Source organism: Urocitellus parryii, chromosome 11, assembly GCF_045843805.1.
Source record: "Urocitellus parryii isolate mUroPar1 chromosome 11, mUroPar1.hap1, whole genome shotgun sequence".
In the NCBI taxonomy this organism is placed as follows: Eukaryota; Metazoa; Chordata; class Mammalia; order Rodentia; family Sciuridae; genus Urocitellus; species Urocitellus parryii.
Genome location: NC_135541.1, coordinates 69,941,783 through 69,963,311, shown reverse-complemented (window position 1 = coordinate 69,963,311; position 21,529 = coordinate 69,941,783). Strand labels below are relative to the sequence as shown.

The 21,529-nt window shown below is 37.5% G+C and overlaps 1 protein-coding gene across 1 annotated transcript; it reads left to right on the top strand.

Annotated features, from left to right (window-relative positions):
* The first annotated feature begins 94 nt into the window (after nucleotides 1–94).
* On the top strand, nucleotides 95–15,939 carry LOC113176955 (guanylate-binding protein 6-like). The gene is given in 10 exon segments (XM_077791231.1): nucleotides 95–284; nucleotides 2,788–2,915; nucleotides 8,058–8,167; nucleotides 8,355–8,551; nucleotides 10,021–10,266; nucleotides 10,981–11,261; nucleotides 12,034–12,246; nucleotides 13,735–13,837; nucleotides 14,150–14,343; nucleotides 15,307–15,939. Coding segments are annotated over 10 exon segments (1,890 nt in total). The 3' UTR covers nucleotides 15,535–15,939.
* Nucleotides 15,940–21,529: the final 5,590 nt, after the last annotated feature.

Below are 21,529 nucleotides of genomic sequence, written 5' to 3'. Positions count from 1 at the left end.
GTCCTAAGTTGATGGTGCTTGGATAGCTCTGAGGCAGAGAATGATTTTGTAATCTCATTTCTCCTGGGATGCTCTTCCAGGTTAGCAGGTTGCTATGGCATCTGGACCAAAAATGTCAGCCCCAATTTGTCTGGTGGAAAACAACAATGAGCAGCTGATGGTGAACCAGCAGGCTATACAGATTCTTGAGAAGATTTCTCAGCCAGTCATAGTGGTGGCCATTGTTGGACTGTACCGTACGGGAAAATCCTACTTGATGAACCGTCTGGCAGGACAGAACACTGGTGAGTGGTGGTCCTGGGTGGGGCCAGTTGCTTGACTCCTGCTGAATCGCAGCTTCTTAGTGCTGATTTCCATTCACATGAAGGGAGGACCCAACTCCTCTCAATAAAGCAAACTTGTCATCCTAAATCTCACCACCAAATTACTACTTAATTGTAAACTCTTCCAATTAATATTCTTTTCTTTATCCTCAGTAAGGAAAATCTTTCCTACTTATGACCAGGATCATACCTTTTCTTATATCCTGTCTCTCCTCTCAGACAACATATTCTACTTTTCCTATATACTACTTCCAACAATATGGAAAGATTTTTGAATGTCTGTCATCTTAAAAACCCTCTCTTGATTTCACATCTCATTGCACCTGTGAGCTGTTTATTTCTTGCTTTGTCTTTGTTTTTAATCACTTTTTTACACTGTATTTTTTAATTTATTAGCTCTTTTTAAAATTTTAATTAGTTTTTAAATTTATATATGACAGCAGAATGCATTACAATTCTTATTACACATGTAGAACACAATTTTTCATATCTCTGATTGTATACAAAGTATATTCAGACCAATTCATGTCTTCATACATGTACTTTATATAATAATATTCATCACATTCTACCATCATTTCTAACCTCATGCCCCCTCCCTTCCCCTCCCACCCCTCTGCCCTATCTAGAGTTCATCTATTCCTCCCATGCTCCTCCTCCCTGCCCCACTAGAATCAGCCTCCTTATATCAAAGAAAACATTCAGCATTTGTTTTTTGGGGATTGGCTAACTTCACTTAGCATTATCTTCTCTAACTCCATCCATTTACCTGCAAATGCCATGATTTTATTCTCTTATATTGCTGAATAATATTCCATTGTGCATATATGCCACATTTTTTAATCCATTCATCTATTCGAAGGGCATCTAAGTTGGTTCCACAGTTTAGCTATTGGGAATTGTGCTCCTATAAACATTGATGTGGCTGTGTCCCTGTAGTATGCTGTCTTTAAGTCCTTTGGGTATAGACTGAGGAGTGGGATAGCTGGGTCAAATGGTGGTTCCATTCCCCATTTTCCAAGGAATCTCCATACTGCTTTCCATATTGGCTGTACCATTTTGCAGTCCCACCAGCAGTGTATGAGTGTGCCTTTTTCCCCACATCCTCACCAACACTTATTGTTTGTCTTCATAATAGCTGCCATTCTGACTGGAGTGAAATAAAATCTTAGAGTACTTTTGATTTGTATTTCTCTAATTTCTAGCGATGATAACATTTTTTCATACATTTGTTGATTGATTGTATATCATCTTCTGAGAAATGTCTGTTCGAGTCCTTGGCCCATTTATTGATTGGATTATTTGATATTTTGATGTTTAACTTTTTGAGTTCTTTATATAACCTAGAGATTATCTTATATTAGACAAAGGCGCCAAAAACACGCATTGGAGAAAAGATAGCCTCTTTAACAAATGGTACTGAGAAAACTGGAAATCCATATGCAACAAAATGAAATTAAACCCCTATGTCTCACCATGCACAAAACTCAACTCAAAATGGATTAAGGACTTAGGAATACAACCTGAGACCCTGCGTCTAGTAGAAGAAAAAGTAGGCCTAAACCTCCATCATGTCGAATTAGGCCCCAACTTCCTTAACAAGACTCCTGTGGTGTAAGAATTAAAATCAAGAATCAATAAATGGGATGAATTCAAACTAAAAAGTTTCTTTTCAGCAAAAGAAACAATCTGTGGAGTGAATAGAGATCCTACATCTTGGGAACAAATCCTTACCCCTCAAACATCAATTGTTCAGTATGAATAATATTATCCGAGTTTCCTTTTACTATCTTTCGTTTTCTCATATCTCTCTTCTATAAACTCCTCTCTGACATTGAACCCAACCATTCTTCCAATAAACTCTTGCTGCCTTCCATTTAGTCTGATTCATAGATGATTTGCCTCCATCTTTTTTTTTCAGAGCAGAAGAAAATTTTACTATCTTTTCATTCTTAACCATTCCTTTCCATAATCTTTAGCTTTACCATGAAATGACAGCAATCTTTCTATGGAAACTAAATAAAATCACCAATAATTAAAAGACAGATTCCTATCTCTTATGTAAAGGTTTCTTAAAATGTAAAAAATAAAAAACAAAAAAATATTGCTTTATAGTAGATGTGGAAGTGCTAAAACATTGACATAGCAGCGCTATTGAAAAGAAACTTACATGATGACAAACTATGTTCCCATTTTTTTAATGCCATACAAGATAGCCATTATGCTTATGTGGTTATTGAGATTTTGATATTGCCGCCATCTTGAGAATGCTATCACTCTCATGTTTAATGACCTCTGCACATTGAAACAGGTGGCTTGCAAAGTAAGACATTCTTGAGGAAATAGAGAATGCACCATCCTGACTACTGTGGTATTTACAATCCAAGACTTCTGGCTATGTGTGTCCTAGGCTGCTTAGAAGATCTGCTCCTACTATATGCTGCTCTCTCCTCTTCCCTTGCAGGCTTCCCACTGGGCTCCACAGTGCAATCTGAAACAAAGGGCATCTGGATGTGGTGTGTGCCCCACCCCAACAAGCCAAACCACACCCTTGTCCTTCTGGACACTGAGGGCCTGGGCGATGTGGAAAAGGTGAGATGAGGCAGTGAGTCTCAGATCCTCACTATGCTGAATTTTCTCCTTATTGCCTTATGATCCTTTACAATTTAACCGCTTTGATCTATTTGTGAAATTTGGAAACAGAACTATAGTGAATGAGCAAACTGAATCTTTTTTTTTTTTTTTGAGAGAGAGAGAGAGAGAATTTTTTTAATATTTATTTTTTAGTTCTCGGCGGACACAACATCTTTGTTTGTATTTGGTGCTGAGGATCGAACCTGGGTCACATGCATGCCAGGCAAGCGCGCTACCGCTTGAGCCACATCCCCAGCCCCGCAAACTGAATCTTGAATCTTCCTGAAACAGGTCTTGGAAATCAGGATAAGGTCCTTATTTCCCTGGTGTTGAAATTAAATACCAGAGCAATGCCGATGTAGTACAGAAAAGAAGTTTTATTTAAAGGATAAAATAGAAACAGACTTCTTCCGGGTAGGGGGTGGTGATTCAGTGTTAGTATCCATGGGATGGGGTGAATCCTGTCCTTATATAGATTTCATGTTTCCTTTATTCTCATGCCCCCTTTTCCTATACTGCCTATAAGACCAAAAGGTAGGATTAACCCAAAAAGTGGGAAAGGAGCCTCCAGGAAGTACTCATTAATAACTCCTTTCTGGGAGGAACAATTCCCTGGAGGGGAAGTAACATTGGCAACAGGTTGTGAGGTGGAGGAAGTGTTCTGGAAGTATTAGGATTTTATTTCTTTTTGAATTAGGCCCCATCTTGCCCACCCCATCATCTATCTACCCTAACTGACTGCCCTTTTGTTCTTTTTGAGATGAATCTGTGGTACATTAGATAGGATACTTTATTTCTTGATTCCGGGGTGAATGTTTTGATTCCGGGGTGAATGTTTTGATTCTATATAAAAAAGCCTAATAAGTAATTAAGTTCAAGGCTTCTGGGCTCAGTAGATAGGCATTACTGACAAAGTAAAGGCTCTGTCCTCAAAAATACCCTTTAGTCCCATTGAAGAGACCACACCTATGCTTCAGATTAAGCACAGGGCCTGGGAAAGAAGCAGGTTGGAGAGAGGAAGACCCCATGCTGCAGTAATGTCTGACCTCTGTCACTTCCATGGGGAAATCTGTGTCTGGGATGGCCCTTTTGAGGGATCCTGCGTTGAGACAAGGAAGTTGGGTCTTGATCCCTGGTGCTGATCAGTCCTTGGAAGTCTGCCCTGGAAGCCTTTCTCATTAAGAGTGCTGACCTCTGAGGGCTGTCATCCTTCTGCACTTCTAATAGCTGTGGATAATTTCTTCCAATACATAGAGTTGTATATAAAGAGAACTTGATAGGAGTGTGGAGAGGTGTTGGCTGCATCTCCATGGATGAGGAAAGGCTTCTGATCCACCATTCAAACTATAAAATGCAATTTGTATTTGAGTGTTAGAGTTTGAAGAGTTAAGTTTGCATTTCTTATGGTGAAGCTCATCAGTAACCCACAGAACATTCTGGAAATCTTTTAGAAATCCACAACTATGCTGGTTCTATCAAAGCATGTTTTTGACTTATAATACACATTTTAAGATGGTTTTTTGATATTGTAGCTTTCTAACAATAGGTAAACTGAGTAATCTGTCCTTTTTTGACATAATAACTTTATTTTGCTTATTTATTTTTATGTCATGCTAAGTCTGGAACCCAGTGCCTCACATGTACTAGGCAAGCACACCACGACAGAGGTACAATACCAACCTGTGATCTTCCTTTTATGCCTATTTTGAGACTTATTAAAGTGTCTAAATTTTCATACTCTCCTGTTTTCCATAAGGAGATAGATATTCTGTAATAATATTTATTCAGCTTTAAAAATATAATTAACAAATTATTTTTTGCAAATTCAAAAAATATAATTAACAAATAAAATTGTATGTATTTGGGGTGGGATTGTGGCTCAGAAGTAGAGCGCTTGCCTACCATCTGTGAGGCACTGGATTTGATCCTCAGCACCACATAAAAATAAAATAAAAATATGTGTCCACATATAACTAAAAAATAAAAATAAACATTTAAGAAAAGATTGTATGCATATAAGATGTACAACATAATGTTTTGATTTACTTTGTGAAATGATCAGCACAAATTAATATATGTGTCACCTCACACAGTTTTCTTTTTCTTTTTGTAGTGTGAACACTAAAGACACAGCTTCTTAGCAAAATTCAAGTATATGATACAGTGTTAACTTAGTGACCATGCTGTACCTTAGACTTCCAGAACTTATTTATCTCGCATGACTGAAACTTTGTACTTTTTGTCCAATATCTCTTTATTTCTCCCATCCTGCAGATTCCAGACATACTATTCCATTCTCTGCTGCTACAGGTTTGATTACTAGACCATTTTATGAGTTTTGAATGAGATGAAGTAGTATTTTTGTTTTTGAACCTGGTGTATTTCACTTAGCATAATGCCCTCAATTTTCATACATGCTTTGCAAATGGCATGATTTCCTTTTTTTTTAGGTTTGAATACTCTTACTCTATACTTTCTTTACCCATTTATTCCTTGATAAATGTCTGTATCTTGGTTATTGTGAAATAATGCTGCAATAAATAGGGAGGGCAGGTATCTCTCTGAAATATTGACATTACCTCCTTTGACTTTCTAGTTAGAGGTGATATTGCTGGATTATATGGTACTTCTATTTTTTGAGGAATTTCTAGGATGTTTTCCATAACGGCTATACCAATTTACATTCCAATCAACAGCATACAAGTGTTCTTTTTTCTATAACCTCATCAACACATGTAATCTTTTATCTTTTTGTTCTTAGCCATCCTAATTGTTGTGATAGCTCATTGTGATTTTGACTTTAATTTCCCTGATGATTAGTGATGTGGAATAACTTTTCATGTATCAATTGGCAATTTGTGTATTAACTTTTGAGAAACGTATTTTCAAGTTATTTGCTCATATTTATTTCTTATATACTTTGAAAATTAACCCCTTATTAGATATGGTTTGCTAATATTTTTATCCCATTCTGTAGTTTATTTTTACATGGCTGGTTGTTTATGTTGCTTGCAAGAAGGTTTTTAGTTGGATGTTCTCCCACTTGTCTAATTTTGCTTTTGTTGTCTCTACTTTTGGTGTATTTTCTACAAAAACCAATGCCAAACCAATGCTAAGAAGCTTTTTCCTATTTTCCTCTTGAAATTTTATGACATAGGGTCATTTATTTCCTACTATTTAACTGAAATTTTGTGTCCTTTGACCAACATTTCTCTATGACCCTTTCCCTGCCTTTGAACCACCCTTTCAACAACCATTGCACTCTCTACTTGAATGGATGCAACTTCTCTAAGTTCCATATAAGTGAGGTCAGGTGGTATGTACCTTTTTGTGCCTCTCTTTGTTTCACTTTAGCTTAAAGTTCTGCAGGTTCATGTATGTGGTTGCAAATGACAAGATTTCCTCGATTTTATGGATGATGTTATTCTGGTGTGTGCATTTCCCACATTTTCTGCATCCATTTATCCATTGATGAACACTTGGTTTGATTCCATCCCTCAACTTCATTTCTTTTGGATATACACACAGTAGTACATCCACTTTCAGTTCTTAAATGAAAGTTTCAAATCTATCTTGAGTTGATTTTAGCCACTCTTCTGCCTATGGATATCCAGTTCTTCTGACATCATTTGTTAACAAGGCCATTTTGTCCCTATTGTGTGTTCTTGGCACTGTTATCCAAGCTGATTGACTCTTAAAGCATGGATTTATTTCTGGTTGCTCTTCTGTTCCATGAGTTTAGATGCCTGCTTTCACAAAATTATCATACCGTTTTAATCACTGTAGCTTTGTAACATTTTAAATCAGGATGTGTGATACCTTGACCTTTGTTCTTGCTCAAGATTGGTTTGGTTTTTCAGTGTCTTTTGAGGTCCTGTATAAATTTTAGAATTTTTCTTTCTGTTTACTTAGGATGTCATTGTCATAGGCATTTGAAAGCCATGTATAAAACAATGGTACGTGTTTATCTAAATGAGTTTTTGTTTGCCACAAATCCTAGTTTTACAGAGAACTCTGATTACTTTTTAAAAATTAGGGTTTAGAGAAATAAAGAAATGAATAGGTTAATCTCCTCACCCTTAAACTGCTATATAGAATATTATAGGCCTGAATCTGTTATTACCTTGCTCTCAAGTAATAAGCTTTATATACTCTTTATATTAGAAGTAAATTCTATATTAAATTTAGACAAATGCTATAATTTATAGGAACAATTAGGTTGACATTTTTAGTGCTCTTCATCAACCTGTGTCAGCGCTCACCATCCAACATTGTTTCCTGCTTCTCAGTTGAACAAAATAACTATTTTTATTGCAAAGATCCCTGAAACCTACAATCTCTAGTATTATTTCTGTGGATCTTTCTACTTGTAGGATCATCTTTATTTGTTCTGTCAACCTTTTGCCAACTCTCTAATGGTCAGCTTGTGATCTCTAGGAAGGCTTCATACATGTTTCTCTTGAATTTTCAAAGCTTTGTTCTTTCTTGATTGACATGTAGTTTTTAATTTAATATTATAGATATGGACTTCACTACTGATACAAATTACTAAGATCCAATTTTTAAAATATATATTATTATCTTTAGTTGTATTTATTATTGTGAATATTTGTTATTGCTCTGAATTAGTCATCTTAAAGTAACGTGTCATTATTAAATTTGTTTTTCCAAATCTAAGAGCAGTGAGTTCAGTAGCCATCTATGCCCAGGTATATCTACAATGATAAGTACATATATATGCCTGTGTGTGTGTATATATATATATATATATAGCCTATGGCCAATACATATGTATAGAATGAAGAAATGCTATTTCTTCTCAATGTTCCACTGAGAACCCAATAGAGTACTAGTTTTTATATGTATATTATCCTGTTTCATCCAGTTGAGGGAAAAAATGTATGTGAAGATGGAAATCATCATATGAGGAAATTATGATTCTAAGAAACATTATAATTATCAAAGCTGTTATTTGTTCAGGTCTTTCTTCATTGCATATGAGTACTTTAGTAAACCCATAAATGAAAGACTGAAAGAATAAAGTCATAATGAATTTGTAAAATATAACCCTTAAGACCCTTGCTGTAATGTGCTTCCTAGGGTGACCCTAAGAATGACTCCTGGATCTTTGCCCTGGCCGTGCTTCTCAGCAGCACCTTTGTCTACAACAGCATGGGCACCATCAATCAGCAGGCCCTGGACCAGCTGTAGTATCCTTCCAGGAACTCAACCACCCTGTCATTGAGTTTAGGGGAATGAATTTGAGTCATTATCTTTTGCCCTGTCAATTAGTAGTTTCTGGTGAAGCAGTGAGCACCTATGGCAAAAGAGGCTGTTTATAAGAAATTTTTAATAGGGAAACATGGAAATGGTGTTTTTTCCTCAGCCAAGACCTAGTTATGTAACAGAGCTGACAGAATTAATCAGGACAAAGTCCTCCTCAGATCCTGATGAAATAGAAGATTGCACAGAGTTTGTGAGTTTCTTTCCAGACTTTGTCTGGACTGTCCGGGATTTCACCCTGGAACTGAAGTTTGATGGTTAGCTCATCACAGAAGACCAGTACCTGGAGAATGCCTTGAAGCTGATTAAAGGTACCAGAGTGTGGCTCAGGAGTGAGCGGGATCACTGAAAATTGTCCATCATTTCTGGGGTTCTATTGGTATTTGAAACTGAACTGAGGTCTGTAGAAATGGTGAGTGGAGTATAGGTTGAAAAGCTCCAGGAACTGATGTTTACTTAAGAAATGTAAGGCCTAAAGTACAATGAAATTATTCAAAACCAACTTCTTTTTAACAATTTTTACTTTAGTTTCCTGATTACAATGGAGGCTAAAACTTCCTAGTGACCAGACACTGCTGTATTCTCTTTGGCATCTGCTTTCCTCTGTTTAGTAGAACAAATGGCCTCAAAATTGTTAGACATGAAATTATAATCCAAAGCCCATCTCATGGAAAAAATACATATCTCACACAGATATTCTTTCAAAAATATAATTTAAAAATATTAGTGTATTTATTTCATTCATATAAAAACCTTTGTAATCTGGGTGTGACATCTGTAATACTTGGTACTCTGGAGTACAGAGCAGGAGAGCATCAAGTTCAAATTTAATGAGATCTGTCTCAAAATAAAAAATAAAAAAGGCTGAGAATATAACTCACTGGTAGTGAGCCCTGCCTAGAGCAGCAGGATCTCAAGTTTGAGGGAAATGTGGGCAATTTAGCAAGATTGAATCTTTTTTAAAAAAATATTTATTTATTTTTTAGGTGTAGATGGACACAACACAATGCCTTTATTTTTATGTGGTGCTGAGGATTGAACCCGGGTCCCGCCTGTGCTACTCGAGCGCTCTACCACTGAGCCACAATCCCAGCCCCAAGATTGAATCTTAAAACAAAAACTAAAAAGATTTGGGGATGTAGCTCACTAGAGTGGCTCTGCGTTCACTTCCCAGTACTCTCAGTCCCATACCTTTATGTTCTAAATAAGCCTCAAGAAGCATGACTCTCTTTCATTTATTCCTTTCCAACATTTATTATGATTATCATAACACTCATTTTACTTTATATATGATGGCTTTATCTTAATTCCAATATATTTACTCATGTTACAATTTCAAAATGTCTTAATTTGTATATATATTGCTTACATGTAAATTATTTACATGAGTGCATAGCTAAAGAGATCTTTCAGGAAATTCTAATTCTGATTTTATTTTATTCTTTTATGCTTTGATTTCTCTATGCTTTCTAAAAACATTTATTAAAAAAACTGGTAGGCAGAAAAGCTTTGTCTCAAATCTTAAAATCACATTCTGTTTACTTTTGGTCTTTGGAGTTTTTTGGTAAAAATAGCTAACACTGTGTGAAGTTATTTAAAAAATATAAACTAGAATATATATATTTGAGGTTTACATCCCAATATTATGGGATGCAGAGAGTAGGGTGATTAATGCAGTGAAGCCAATAATATATCTGTCATCTCTTATAGTTACAAAAAAACTTTATTTCCCTGTCCCAAGACAATTTCTATTGTATTCTTTGTTTTCCCCATCCCTCAGGGAGGAGCCACAAAGTTTCAATGTTCAATCAGCCCAGGGAATGCATTAGGAATTTCTTTCCAAAACGGAAGTGTTTTGTCTTTGACCGGCCAACAAATAACAAAGAACACCTTGCCCATATTGAGAGTGTCTCAGAAGACCAACTGGATCCTAAATTCCAGGAACAAACAAATAGTTTCAGTTCTTACATCTTCACCCAGGCAAAGATCAAGACACTCAGAGAGGGAATTGTGGTTACTGGCAATCGTGAGTCTTTTCATATTTCTGTGTTGACTAATACATGTTGAATATACTATACAATGTGTTCCCATTAGTTTTGTTTGATTCTATGTATAACTGTCGTAATGTATATTCATAATTGAAGAAATGTGTACACTTTTTAATCAAATTCTTGGTAGGGTTTATAAACCTTCTGAAAAATTGTGCACTTTGTTACTGGTGTCTGTGGCTTCCACATGTCTGAAAAATCCTCCATTGATAATAAAATCACGAACAGGGTATTAAAAACAGATAAATACTATTTTTTAGGGGAATTCTTATATGTTAAGTGTTGTTTGCAAGGAGAATATGATGTGTATTTTGGAAATTTATAGTAGTTCATATATAAGTACTGGTTTGTAAATACCTGAAAATCCTTTGAAAGTTTTGGCAATAAATATAATCTGATATACCTTTCCTCATTGGTCAACCTATGTAATGTGTTTTCCTTTGACTTTTGAGACGTTATGCTTTCCATATACACTTAGTATATTACAGGGAGGTGGATAGTTAACATTTTAAATACTGTGGCCTAGAGAACCATAAAACTGAGGTCAATAGTAACACCAAAGTGATGATAGTAGAAAGAGGTAGGCATGTGTGTTTTTATGTGTATGAGGTTTTAGAAATATTGTCTTAGAATCTTGGATCTTATTGAGTTATAGATTCCAATTTATCCCCTAAAATTTCTGGCTTCCTCAGGCCTGGGGACTCTGGTGGTGACCTATGTAGATACCATCGCTAGTGGATCAGTGCCTTGTTTGGAGAATGCGGTGACTACTCTGGCCCAGCGTGAGAACTTAGCAGCTGTGCAGAAGGCAGCTGACCACTACAGTGAGCAGATGGCCCAGCGGGTGCAGTTCCCCACAGACACACTCCAGGAGCTGCTGGAGGCACACGCAGCCTGTGAGAAGGAAGCCATCACAGTCTTCATGGAGCACTCCTTCAAGGATGAAAATCAGGAGTTCCAAAAGGAACTGGTGGTAATTGTCTCAGTTATTACCTTTTCTGGTAGTTCCCTTGAAAATGAAGCATACAGGTGCCTTTATGGACCTCAGGGTTCCTCTCTCTAATTCAAGGATAAAGCACTTTGGATTCTCATGAGGAATACAGTTCCCAATGACCATATATCCCTCTTTGCCCCTTCCCCCAAACTTGGGGCACATTATCCAGAAATGTCTCAGATGACTAAAGGAAAACCCAAATAGATATCTTCTGTAATATCCTGATGATTGAAGCTAAATTGGTATAGATATCCCCCTGAATGATTTAATGGATACTTGTTAATCCTTCTATGGGTGATAAGCCAGCTTGGAATATTCACAAGTCACCCCCATACTGTTTCTTCTTCTGTGCACACTCTCCTTTTCCTAGGAATCAGTTTCTCTCACCAGACCCTCTTTCTACGTTGCTGTTCATCTTATGTTACTCCTTGTATCATTGCATCATTGAAGATGGAATCACAGGACTTCACAGCTGCAAGACACCACAGAATTTCTGGAATGCAATCCCTTCACCTCAGAGATGAGCATTTTGAGTCCCAGGAAATTTAAAAAAAATTTCCTATAGACTTACAGAGAATCTTCAGGGTTGCAATAAGACATGTTTTGTGATTTCCAACTCATCCCAAATCTTACTCCACTTGAATGCTTTTCTCAGGATAAATTCAGTTAGTTTAGCCTTTCTATCAGGTTCTTTGGACTTTTCTCTTTTCCATTCCTATCTTCCAGTAACATGTCTGTAATTCCATTGCAGAAAATAATAGAGGAGAAGAAGAACTACTTCTTGCTGAAGAATGAAGAGACTTCTGAAAAATACTGTCAGGATGAACTGAATTTGCTTTCAAAGACCCTAATGGAAAGCATTTTTGCAGGAACTTTCTCTGTTCCTGGAGGCCACAAGCTCTACATGAAAGCAAGGGAAAATGTTGAACAGGACTACTTGCAAGTGCCCAGGAAAGGAGTCAAGGTGAGGAATATGGGGTCATGGGGAGCTTACAGAATAGTCCAGGATATCTTAAATCTGAGGACAAAGCACTACTTTTGAGTGATAAGAAAGCATGATACCTTTATCTCCCTCCTTCTTCCTCAAAGCTGGAGATCGAAACCAGGGCTTTGTGCAATCTAGACAATCTAGCTCTACCACTGAGCTACTCTCTGACCCCACTTAGGCTTCTATTGCTTCCTATTTATTATATTTTCCTGAGATTGGGAGTGTTTATTTTGAAAGGTATTATGGATTCAGAAATTCAGGAAAGACAGAAAGAACTTATGAATTTCTTTATCCACATTACTTGAAATGTGCCAAGTTCTGCTGATTCCCAAGGTTCAGTCAGAGCCTTTGCTTCCAGGGCTGATCAACGTAAGAAAGAGTCAATTAAATGGACTATTACATATTGAGTGATATCACTTATGAGCCAGGGACAACAGGCTACATAGGTGGTGGCAGGAAACATAGTAATGGCACAACTAGCATTTCAAATTCTATTGACTATAGACATGGTGATATGTTCTTTCCTGAGAACTTTTAATTTAGTTCCCCAAACAACTTTATGGAATAACCTCTCCTAAGGTGGACATTTTACACATCTGAACTGAGCAGCCCAGCCAGATTTAATAACTAGTCCAAAGTTATAACCACCAGTGGTGGGAGAAAGCAGCAACATAGACCAGAGGCAGCACTTCACATTGGAAGACAAATATATGAAAGCATCAGAGACTGTTGTTTGTACAATGCCCATCTTTCAGACTGGCTGGAGCTTAAAGCAGGTGGAGGGAAGGTGTTTGGGAGAGGGGCTGGAGGGGGCAGGAAGAGAGATAATGGAGGGTCTCAGGTTATACTTAGGAGCTTGGTCACTTAGAAGGGAGCCATTGTGGAATTTTATCCTTGAAGCCAAAATGATATGGACACATATGTGGGTTTTTTTGTTTGTTTTATTTTATTTTATTGTTTTGTTGAAGACTGTGGATTGAACTCAGGGGTGCTAAACAATCCTGAGTCACATCCCCCACCCTTTCCCTTTATTTTTAAATTTATTCCTAGTATCATTATTATTTTTGGTATTAGAGCTTGAACTCATGAGTATTTAACCACTGAGCCACATCCCCAGCCCTATTTTATTATTTTATTTACCTTGTTTCACTGAGTTACTTAGTGCCTAGTCTTTGCTGAAGTTGGCTTTGAACTTGTGATCCTCCTGCCTCCGCCTCTCAAGTCACTAGGATTACTGGTGGTGCTACCAGCTCAGCTATTTTTAAATTTTGAGCAAGAATCTTGCTAAGTTGCTTAGGGCCTTGCTATGTTTCTGAGGTTGGCTTGAACTTGCCATTCTCCTTTCTTATCCCCCGAAGTTGCTAGGATTACAGGTGTGCACCACTGCCTCTGGCTGATATATTGTTTTTACAGAAGCGGTCTCTCAGTGAAATATAAGTTCTTTCTTTCTCCTTGGCTTCATAGGCAGGTGATGTCTTCCAGAGGTTCCTGCAGTCACAGGCAGTAACAGAGAAATTCATCCTGCAGGCAGATAAAGCCCTCACTGATGGGGAAAAGGCCATTGCAGGTACAGGGGCATGACTCCACTCCCAGATGGTGGTTGGATTCCTGTAATGCCCTCCAACAGGTCTGTGAATCTGTGGAATGCATGCTCTGCTGAATGTGTGAAGAACAAGGGGTAGTGAAGGTCAGACTTCAGCCTGATGGGCAGGGTCTTTTCTATCAGTTTCTGAAATGTGCACTTGATGGTGTGGACTTGTGTGAATTCTGTGATTTCCTGCCTTTCCCTGCCTTTCAGATTTGGTTTGGTCTCTGAGCTCAGGAAATTATAGTATAGTTGCTGTTTCTTTCTTCCTTTTCTAAAACTTTCCTGTGACAGAGGAGCGGGCCAAGAAGGAGGCAGCTGAGAGGGAAGAGGAGCTTTCAAGACAGAGACTACAGGAACAACAGCAACAGATGGAGGCTCAAGAGAGGAGTTTCAAGGAAAACGTGGAGCAACTGAAAAAGAAGCTGGAGGAGGAGAGAGAAGAGCTCCTGAAAAACCAGAACACCATGTTGGAGCACCAGCTGAAGGTGGGTGATGCCCTGCTCAGTAGTTCTGATGGTCCTGGGGCCCCAGAAGGAATAGTGCAGATTACACTCAGCTCACAGAAGTAATAATATCACCATCTGTTGCTTATGATTTATTCTAAGTGTTAATATATATTTAACCCCCCTCCCCCTGCCCACAAACACTATTTTTTTCCCTTAAAATTTCTTTGAATTTTTTTCTCCTATTTGGGGTCTGGAGATCCAGGTCTTATGACTTATCAATCCTTGGAGATTACAAATTTATTTTAAGCTGCTGTTTTGGGAGATTTAAAGTGGTCTCACAAGTGTCAGGGTAAATAGATTTTTCCATTGAGTTGTAGTAAATATGAGCAGCGATTGGTTTGCATTCCCAAGACTCATATTATCAAGATACCTACTCATATCCCAAAAACCCTAGGTAGATTCATACCAATATAAAACTGTTAGAAATTTCTGAAATTAAAAGCACAGGGAAGTGACAGCTTCTAAGATTGCTACAATCTGCTCCAGGTTTGTATAGCTGCCTGAGCACACATATTGCATGGGAGGAAATCTTTCAGATTCCATCTAGATGTTATATGAGAACAGATTTCTAGATTAGCTGGTGAGTTCTCATCATCACTATAGTATTGAGACCATGCAACCCCAGTGGCACTGAGTGTATATTTGGTCAGACCAGTGGCTTTTCTTTTGGGAAGAATGTGAAGAAGTTTTTATCACCTTGGTTATCATAGCAGCAGAATTGTAATGGTAGGTTAATATTAAGCAAGTTGGAAACTATGTTTCCTTAATAGTGTCTAGGTCTATTCCAGATGGTAGTTTTTGTTACTAAATTATCTTAACAATAATGGAGAAAACATTCTAGGGATAAGAGATATTTTACAAAATTTTGACTAATTGTGATTCTTCAAGAATCAGAATTGTAAAATATTTAAATCCCTTCTAATGCATATTTATTTATTTTAGATTCAAAAGGATTTGCTTGAGGAAGGATTTAGGAAGAAATCCAAGGAAATGAATGAAATAATTAATCAACTGAAAGAAAGAATTGAAGTTACAGAAAATGATAATACTCCCTGGATTGCAGGCGTGTTGGATGCATTTGGTGATAACCTGACTTCAGTATTGTCTGCTCCTGGTAAATATATTGGTAATCTTGTAAAAAAGTTTGCCTCCCTATTTAAAAAGGATTAGTTTATCCTTAAGAAATCTGTAGATTGTGGTGTATGCTTGGCCTGTTTTGATGTGCATGGTTTTCATTTTCATTCAGTAAAGTTTTAAACAAGATAAAAAGTACTTTGTAGAAGATATCAGTGCCTGTCCTATATTAGACAGACATATAGCATGCATACATTGGCAAATGATGTTCACTTTTAGGAAACACACACTTACAATATTATACATATGTAAGAGTCATTTGATGCATTGATTTTTAACAGCAAAAATTTGATAACTACATAAAATTGGTACCATAAATTTTCATATGTGCTGATATTGGAATAGCCATGAAACAAAATATCATGAAGTTCTCTATAGCTTAATATATAGTGATTTTAAAGATGTAATGTGAAGTTCAAACCATGTCTGAAACAGTGTATGTATTCTGATCACTATTAAAAATGCAATTACATGTAACCAATATATGTACAAAAATATTTTTTGAAATATTAATGAGAAACTAGTATCATTGGCCCCTTTGGGGGAGAGCTGGATGAAATCAGGAGTTGAAGAGACATGTACCTTTCATTATATATTCCATCTTTTGAAATTTGTAAAGAAAACTTGTATCTACTTATTTAGAAATAAATTAGAAACTTTAATTTCTTATACTAAAACTGATAACAATGAAAGTGAATTTGACTATTATATGATGAAATATGCTCATTATTTTAATAAATGGTAGCTCAATGATGGATGGGATGTAAAACTGCTATCTGAGTACTAGAAAGCAAAACATTTGCATCCTAATCTTATTTTCAATGTGGCCTTGTTTTATAATCCCTATATTTGTTTCATAATTGAGGTATAATTTTTCTGTGACTGTTGAAATATCAATTAAATCTTATCTCTGTTTCCTAATTCTGAGTTAATTTAAGTTGTGAAAAGCACAATGACCACATTTTCATAGTGTGCATGGGCTGGCTTTAGTGGTGCTCGCCTGTAATCTCAGTGGCTGGGGAGCATGAGGCAGGAAGATAGTGAGTTCAAAGCCAGCCTCAACAAGTTAATGATTCCCTAAGAAACTTAGCAAGATATTGTCAAAATAAAAAATAAATATGTTATGGAGATGTGGCTTAGTGGTAAAGCATCCCTGGGTTCAATCACTGGTACTGGAAAAAAGAGAAAAAAAAAAAAGAATGTGCATTGGTGGAAGAATCTTGGCTTCCCTGCAATTTTAGAGGTGCTCTCTGTGGTGAAAGGGCAGAGGGTACAATGTTTTTTTACAACTGGACCAGTTGGTGGGGAATGAGCCTGACACATGGAGGCCAGGTGTTGGCTTGCAATGAGCAGAATCCAAACAGATACAGGCATAGTAATGAGCTGCTGCTGGACCTGTCCAGAAAGATGGGAAATGGGGTCTCTTATGGTTTGGATATGAGGTGTCTCCCAAAAGCCTCTGTGTTAATGCAGGAATATTCACTGGTGAAGTGATTGGATTATGAGAGCTAAAACCCAATCAGTGGATTAATCTACCCAAACGACTAATACTTTGAAAGGACAACTGTACTGGGAGGTAACTAAACGCAGGTGGGTAGTGACTGTAGGAAGTACATCACTGGGGACAGGCCTTTGGTTTTTATATTTTGTACCTCGTGAGTAGCGCATACTGGCCCCCTTCCTTGCTGCCATGAAGTGAGCAGCTTTACTCCTTCATGTGTTTCCATCATGATGTTCTACCTCACTTCAGGCCCAGAGCAATAGAGTCAGCTGTCCATGAAGTGATCCCCTGAAACTGGGAACCCACATAAACTTTTCCTCCTCTAGGTTGTTCTTATCAGGTGTTTTTGTCACAATGAATAGAGTTGACTAACACAGAGTCACAAAGGATAGGGAGACAGCAATCAAAGGGAATGAAGAATGCTTTTCAGGTGAGAAGTCCAAGTAAAATTTCCCATGCTGATGCCTCAATCTGAGCTGATTTTACATCCCCCAAACCCATCAGTTGAGAGGAGAGCAGGACTCAGGCTAAAGCACCCTGCAACTCCAGGACAGGGATCAATGGTAATGATTTTCCCAGTTTTCCCCTTAGGGGACCTCTGACCTGTACTCAGTACCTCTGTACTGGGCAAACTGGAATGGCCAACCAACTATTACCATAGGCAGAAGTAAAGAGATCTCAAATAGAAAGTCTGAAGTCAAAGGAGAATTAAGAATCAAGATAGCAGTTTATATGTAAAATGATCAATAAATATTGATTGTGTGAAACTGCTGTAATCATGTACTTGATTAAAAAAGAGAGAAGCATTAACAAAAAATAATTAAGCCAACATGAGATACAAGTCAAATATTTTGAAGTCCTTATTTTGGAGGAAAATAAAGGTGAATAAATTTGAAGTTGATGATTTAAGGATGAATATTGTCACTTACAAGGTAATTAATTCAAGAATAGGGAAAGTTTTAAAATTTTGATACTAGGAGATGTACAAATTATTTTATATTTCAGTTGTGATAGTCAACCCAAAGTGACTCCATTTTGTTTAGTAACACTCCATTTTGTAAAACAACCTTGCCAAATAGAAAGGTCGTGACTGGGGCAAGTTGTTATTTTCCTTTTGCAATAGAAACCCTTAAGAACACGGAACTACCTAATGGGGCATTGTTTCTGTAACTAGGATAATGCAGCTCTGTTTCTGTAACTGGGATGACTGGGCTAATTGTGATTGACTAAGTGTCCCACGGCCTGACTGCACTCTCCCGCTTCTGTAACTTGGCTTGCTTTCATTTGCTGGACCCCCAAAGTCCCTTTTGTGGTTTTCAGGCTTATAAGGAGCACCCTTGGAATTGTTTGGGGCTGATCAGGGGAACAGCTTTATGTTATGGTCAGTCACTACCGGTGTGTTTCAATAAAGGCTTGATTCGATTATACATGAATGGTCTGGAAGTCAATTTATGAAACTCTGGGACATTGCTTTAACTATAACACAGTAATTGAGTTAAAAAAATAACAGATCAAAATATCAATAAACTTAAGAGTATTTTGAAAATCATGATTAACAAGTATGGCCAAATATATTAATGTAATACTCAGCTCATTCTTTATAAACACACACGGAATAAAGAATAAAGTTTGTACAAGCCACAAAGCAGGATTTTGTCAGATTCTCTAGAGGCAAAGCTTCCAGAAGAGATTTTTGTCCAAGTGATTTATCAAGGGTGCCTTTAGTACAGTGAGATTGAGGGAGGCAGGGGAGAGCAGGAAAATAAAAACTAAGAAAAGATTTTGCCTCAAGTGAAACTAGCTTAGGGCTGAATTGTCCAAATGTTGCCTGAATTGGCTTCTTCTTAAGGTGCTGGATATCTGTACCCACCTTAGTCAGTCATCTTCAGTGGGCCATTCAGTTGGGAGAGGCTGTGTAAGCTCCCGGCAGAGCAGCTCCCATTTAGTCAAGGGAGTTTCTCTGGAGAAAGGGGCAGCTCTGAACCTTTATCAATGCAAACTCCCAGCTATAGAGTTATGGGTTCAGTGGTTTGGAAAAGGGGATTTGGGCGAGATTCTAGTGACAGCAGTAGTAAAAATAGCAACTGCACTACTGCATTGTGCAAGACCATGCAGGCCACACCTAATACTAAAAGGGTTCTGCATTCCAGCAGCCAGTGATCTAGACCCAGAATCTCATCTTAGCATCTTAGATTTCAGATCTTTCCTGTTACAATCCACTGCTGATTGGATCCTACAGGAAGCAAATCATGAGATACACATTTGCAGGAGTACTTCTGAAGTGAGCATTCATGCAAAGGTGTAGAAGAAGATGGCATTGTGAAGAAGAGGAGTTTAATTGTAATGCAGACTCAGTAATGGCTTCACTAAGTGCATTGGAAGGCTCTGGAGAGCAGAGGTTCTTATGGCAGTCAGAAAACTTGGAAAGAGAAGAGACGAGTCATCCTGAAGTCTGTGACTTTCTTCAGAAAGAGACTGAAAATAGAGTTTTTATTTTTATTTATTTTTGAGGAAACAGTATATATCAGAACCATAGAATATAAGATGGATAAAGAAGAAAATGGGAATATGGGTATGGTGAAAAGAGGGTGAGCAGTATGCATATAGACTTCATTTTTCTTATAATGGGAGACTTAAAAATTCCTTCTTAAAGACTTGTAAGAATGATGACATGACCTCAGACCACCACGGGAGCCAATATCCAGCCCAGCACTTGTGGGACCCAGTCTCACAGTAGACCTGGGTCCACCCCTTCATCAGCAGGCACCTGTTGGAGCCTAACCTCTGGCATAGGACCTTCTCTTCCAACCAGCAGATTACCGCAGGAATTAGGCCAGGCCCAGATCTGTCCACACCGACTTGTGCAGGACCCAGGTCCAGGATGCAGTATCATCCTTTGAGGGACACCAGCAGGGTCTGGAAGCCCAACATCAAGGTGAGGCTCAGAAAATCTGCACAGGTACTACAAGAATATAGGATCCACACTGCAAGAAAGGAAGACACATAGACAACATGAAAAAACAAGGGAGGAAAGTGCCCCAAACAAACCCCGACACTATGGACAGTAAAGTTGATGAAATGTCAGAGAAGAAGTTCAGAAGTTTCATAATTAAAATGATCTGTAAATTAAAGAATAACCTAAATGAGCAAATACAGGCAAAGATTAATCACTCCAACAATGAGATAAGAGAGCAAATACAAGTAGCAAAAGATTACTTCAAGAGAGAGATGGAGACAGAAAAAAAAAACAGTCAAAAATCCTTGAAATGAAGGATACAATAAATCAAATAAAAAACTCAATAGAAAGCATAACCAACAGACTAGATCACCTGGGAGAAAGAACGTCAGATAATGAAGACAAAGTATACAATCTGGAAAATAAAGTTAGTGAAACTAGTTAGAAACCATGAACAGAAAATTCAAGAATTATGGAACAGCATCAAAAGACTAAATCTAGGAGTTATTGGGATAGAGGAAGGCACAGAATTTCAAAGCAAAGGAATGCACAATCTCTTCAATGAGATAATATCAGAAAGTTTCCCAAGCATAAAGAATGAATTGGAAAACAAAATACAAGAGGCTTGCAGGACACCAAATGTACAAAATTACAACAGATCTACACCAAGGCACATTATAACGAAAATGATTAGCATATAGAATAAGGATAGAATCTTAAAAGCCACAAGAGAGAGGAATCAGATCACTTATAGGGGGAGACCAATTCATATTGCAGTGGATTTTTCAACCCAGACCCTCAAAGCCAGGAGATGGTTGAACAACATATTTGAAGCTCTGAAAGAAAATGGATGCCAACCAAGAATCTTATATACAGAAAAACTAAGCTTTAGGTTTGATGATAAAATAAAAACTTTCCATAAAAAACAAAAGTTAAAAGAATTTACAACCAGAAAGTCTGCACTACAGAACCTCCTCAACAAAATATTCCAAGAAAAGGAAATGGAAAACAATGATGAAAATCAGCAGAGGGAGGGATTACACTAAAGGAATCTAATCAGAGGAGAAACCAACTCATGTTAAATAACAAAAATGGCTGGGAATACATATCATGTCTCAATAATAACACTGAATGTGAATGGCCTAAACTCACCAATCAAAAGAAATAGACTAGCAGATTGGATTTAAAAAAAGACCCAACAATCTGCTGCCTCCAAAAGACTCATCTCATAGGAGAAGACATCCACAGACTGAAGGTGAAGGGTTGGGAAAAATCATTCCACTCAGATGGACTGTGGAAGCAAGCAGGGTTTCCCTCCTCCTATCAAATAAAGTAGACTTCAAATTAAAGTCAATTAGAAGGACACTACATACTGCTCAAGGGAACCATACACCAACAAGACTTAACAATTATAAATATGCATGCCCCAAACAATGGAGCATCTACATTCATCAAACAAACTCTTCTCAAGTTCAAGAGTCAAATAGACCACAACACAATAATTTTGGGTGACTTTAACACACCTCTTTCATCACTGGATATATCTTCCAAACAAAAGCTGAACAAAGAAACTA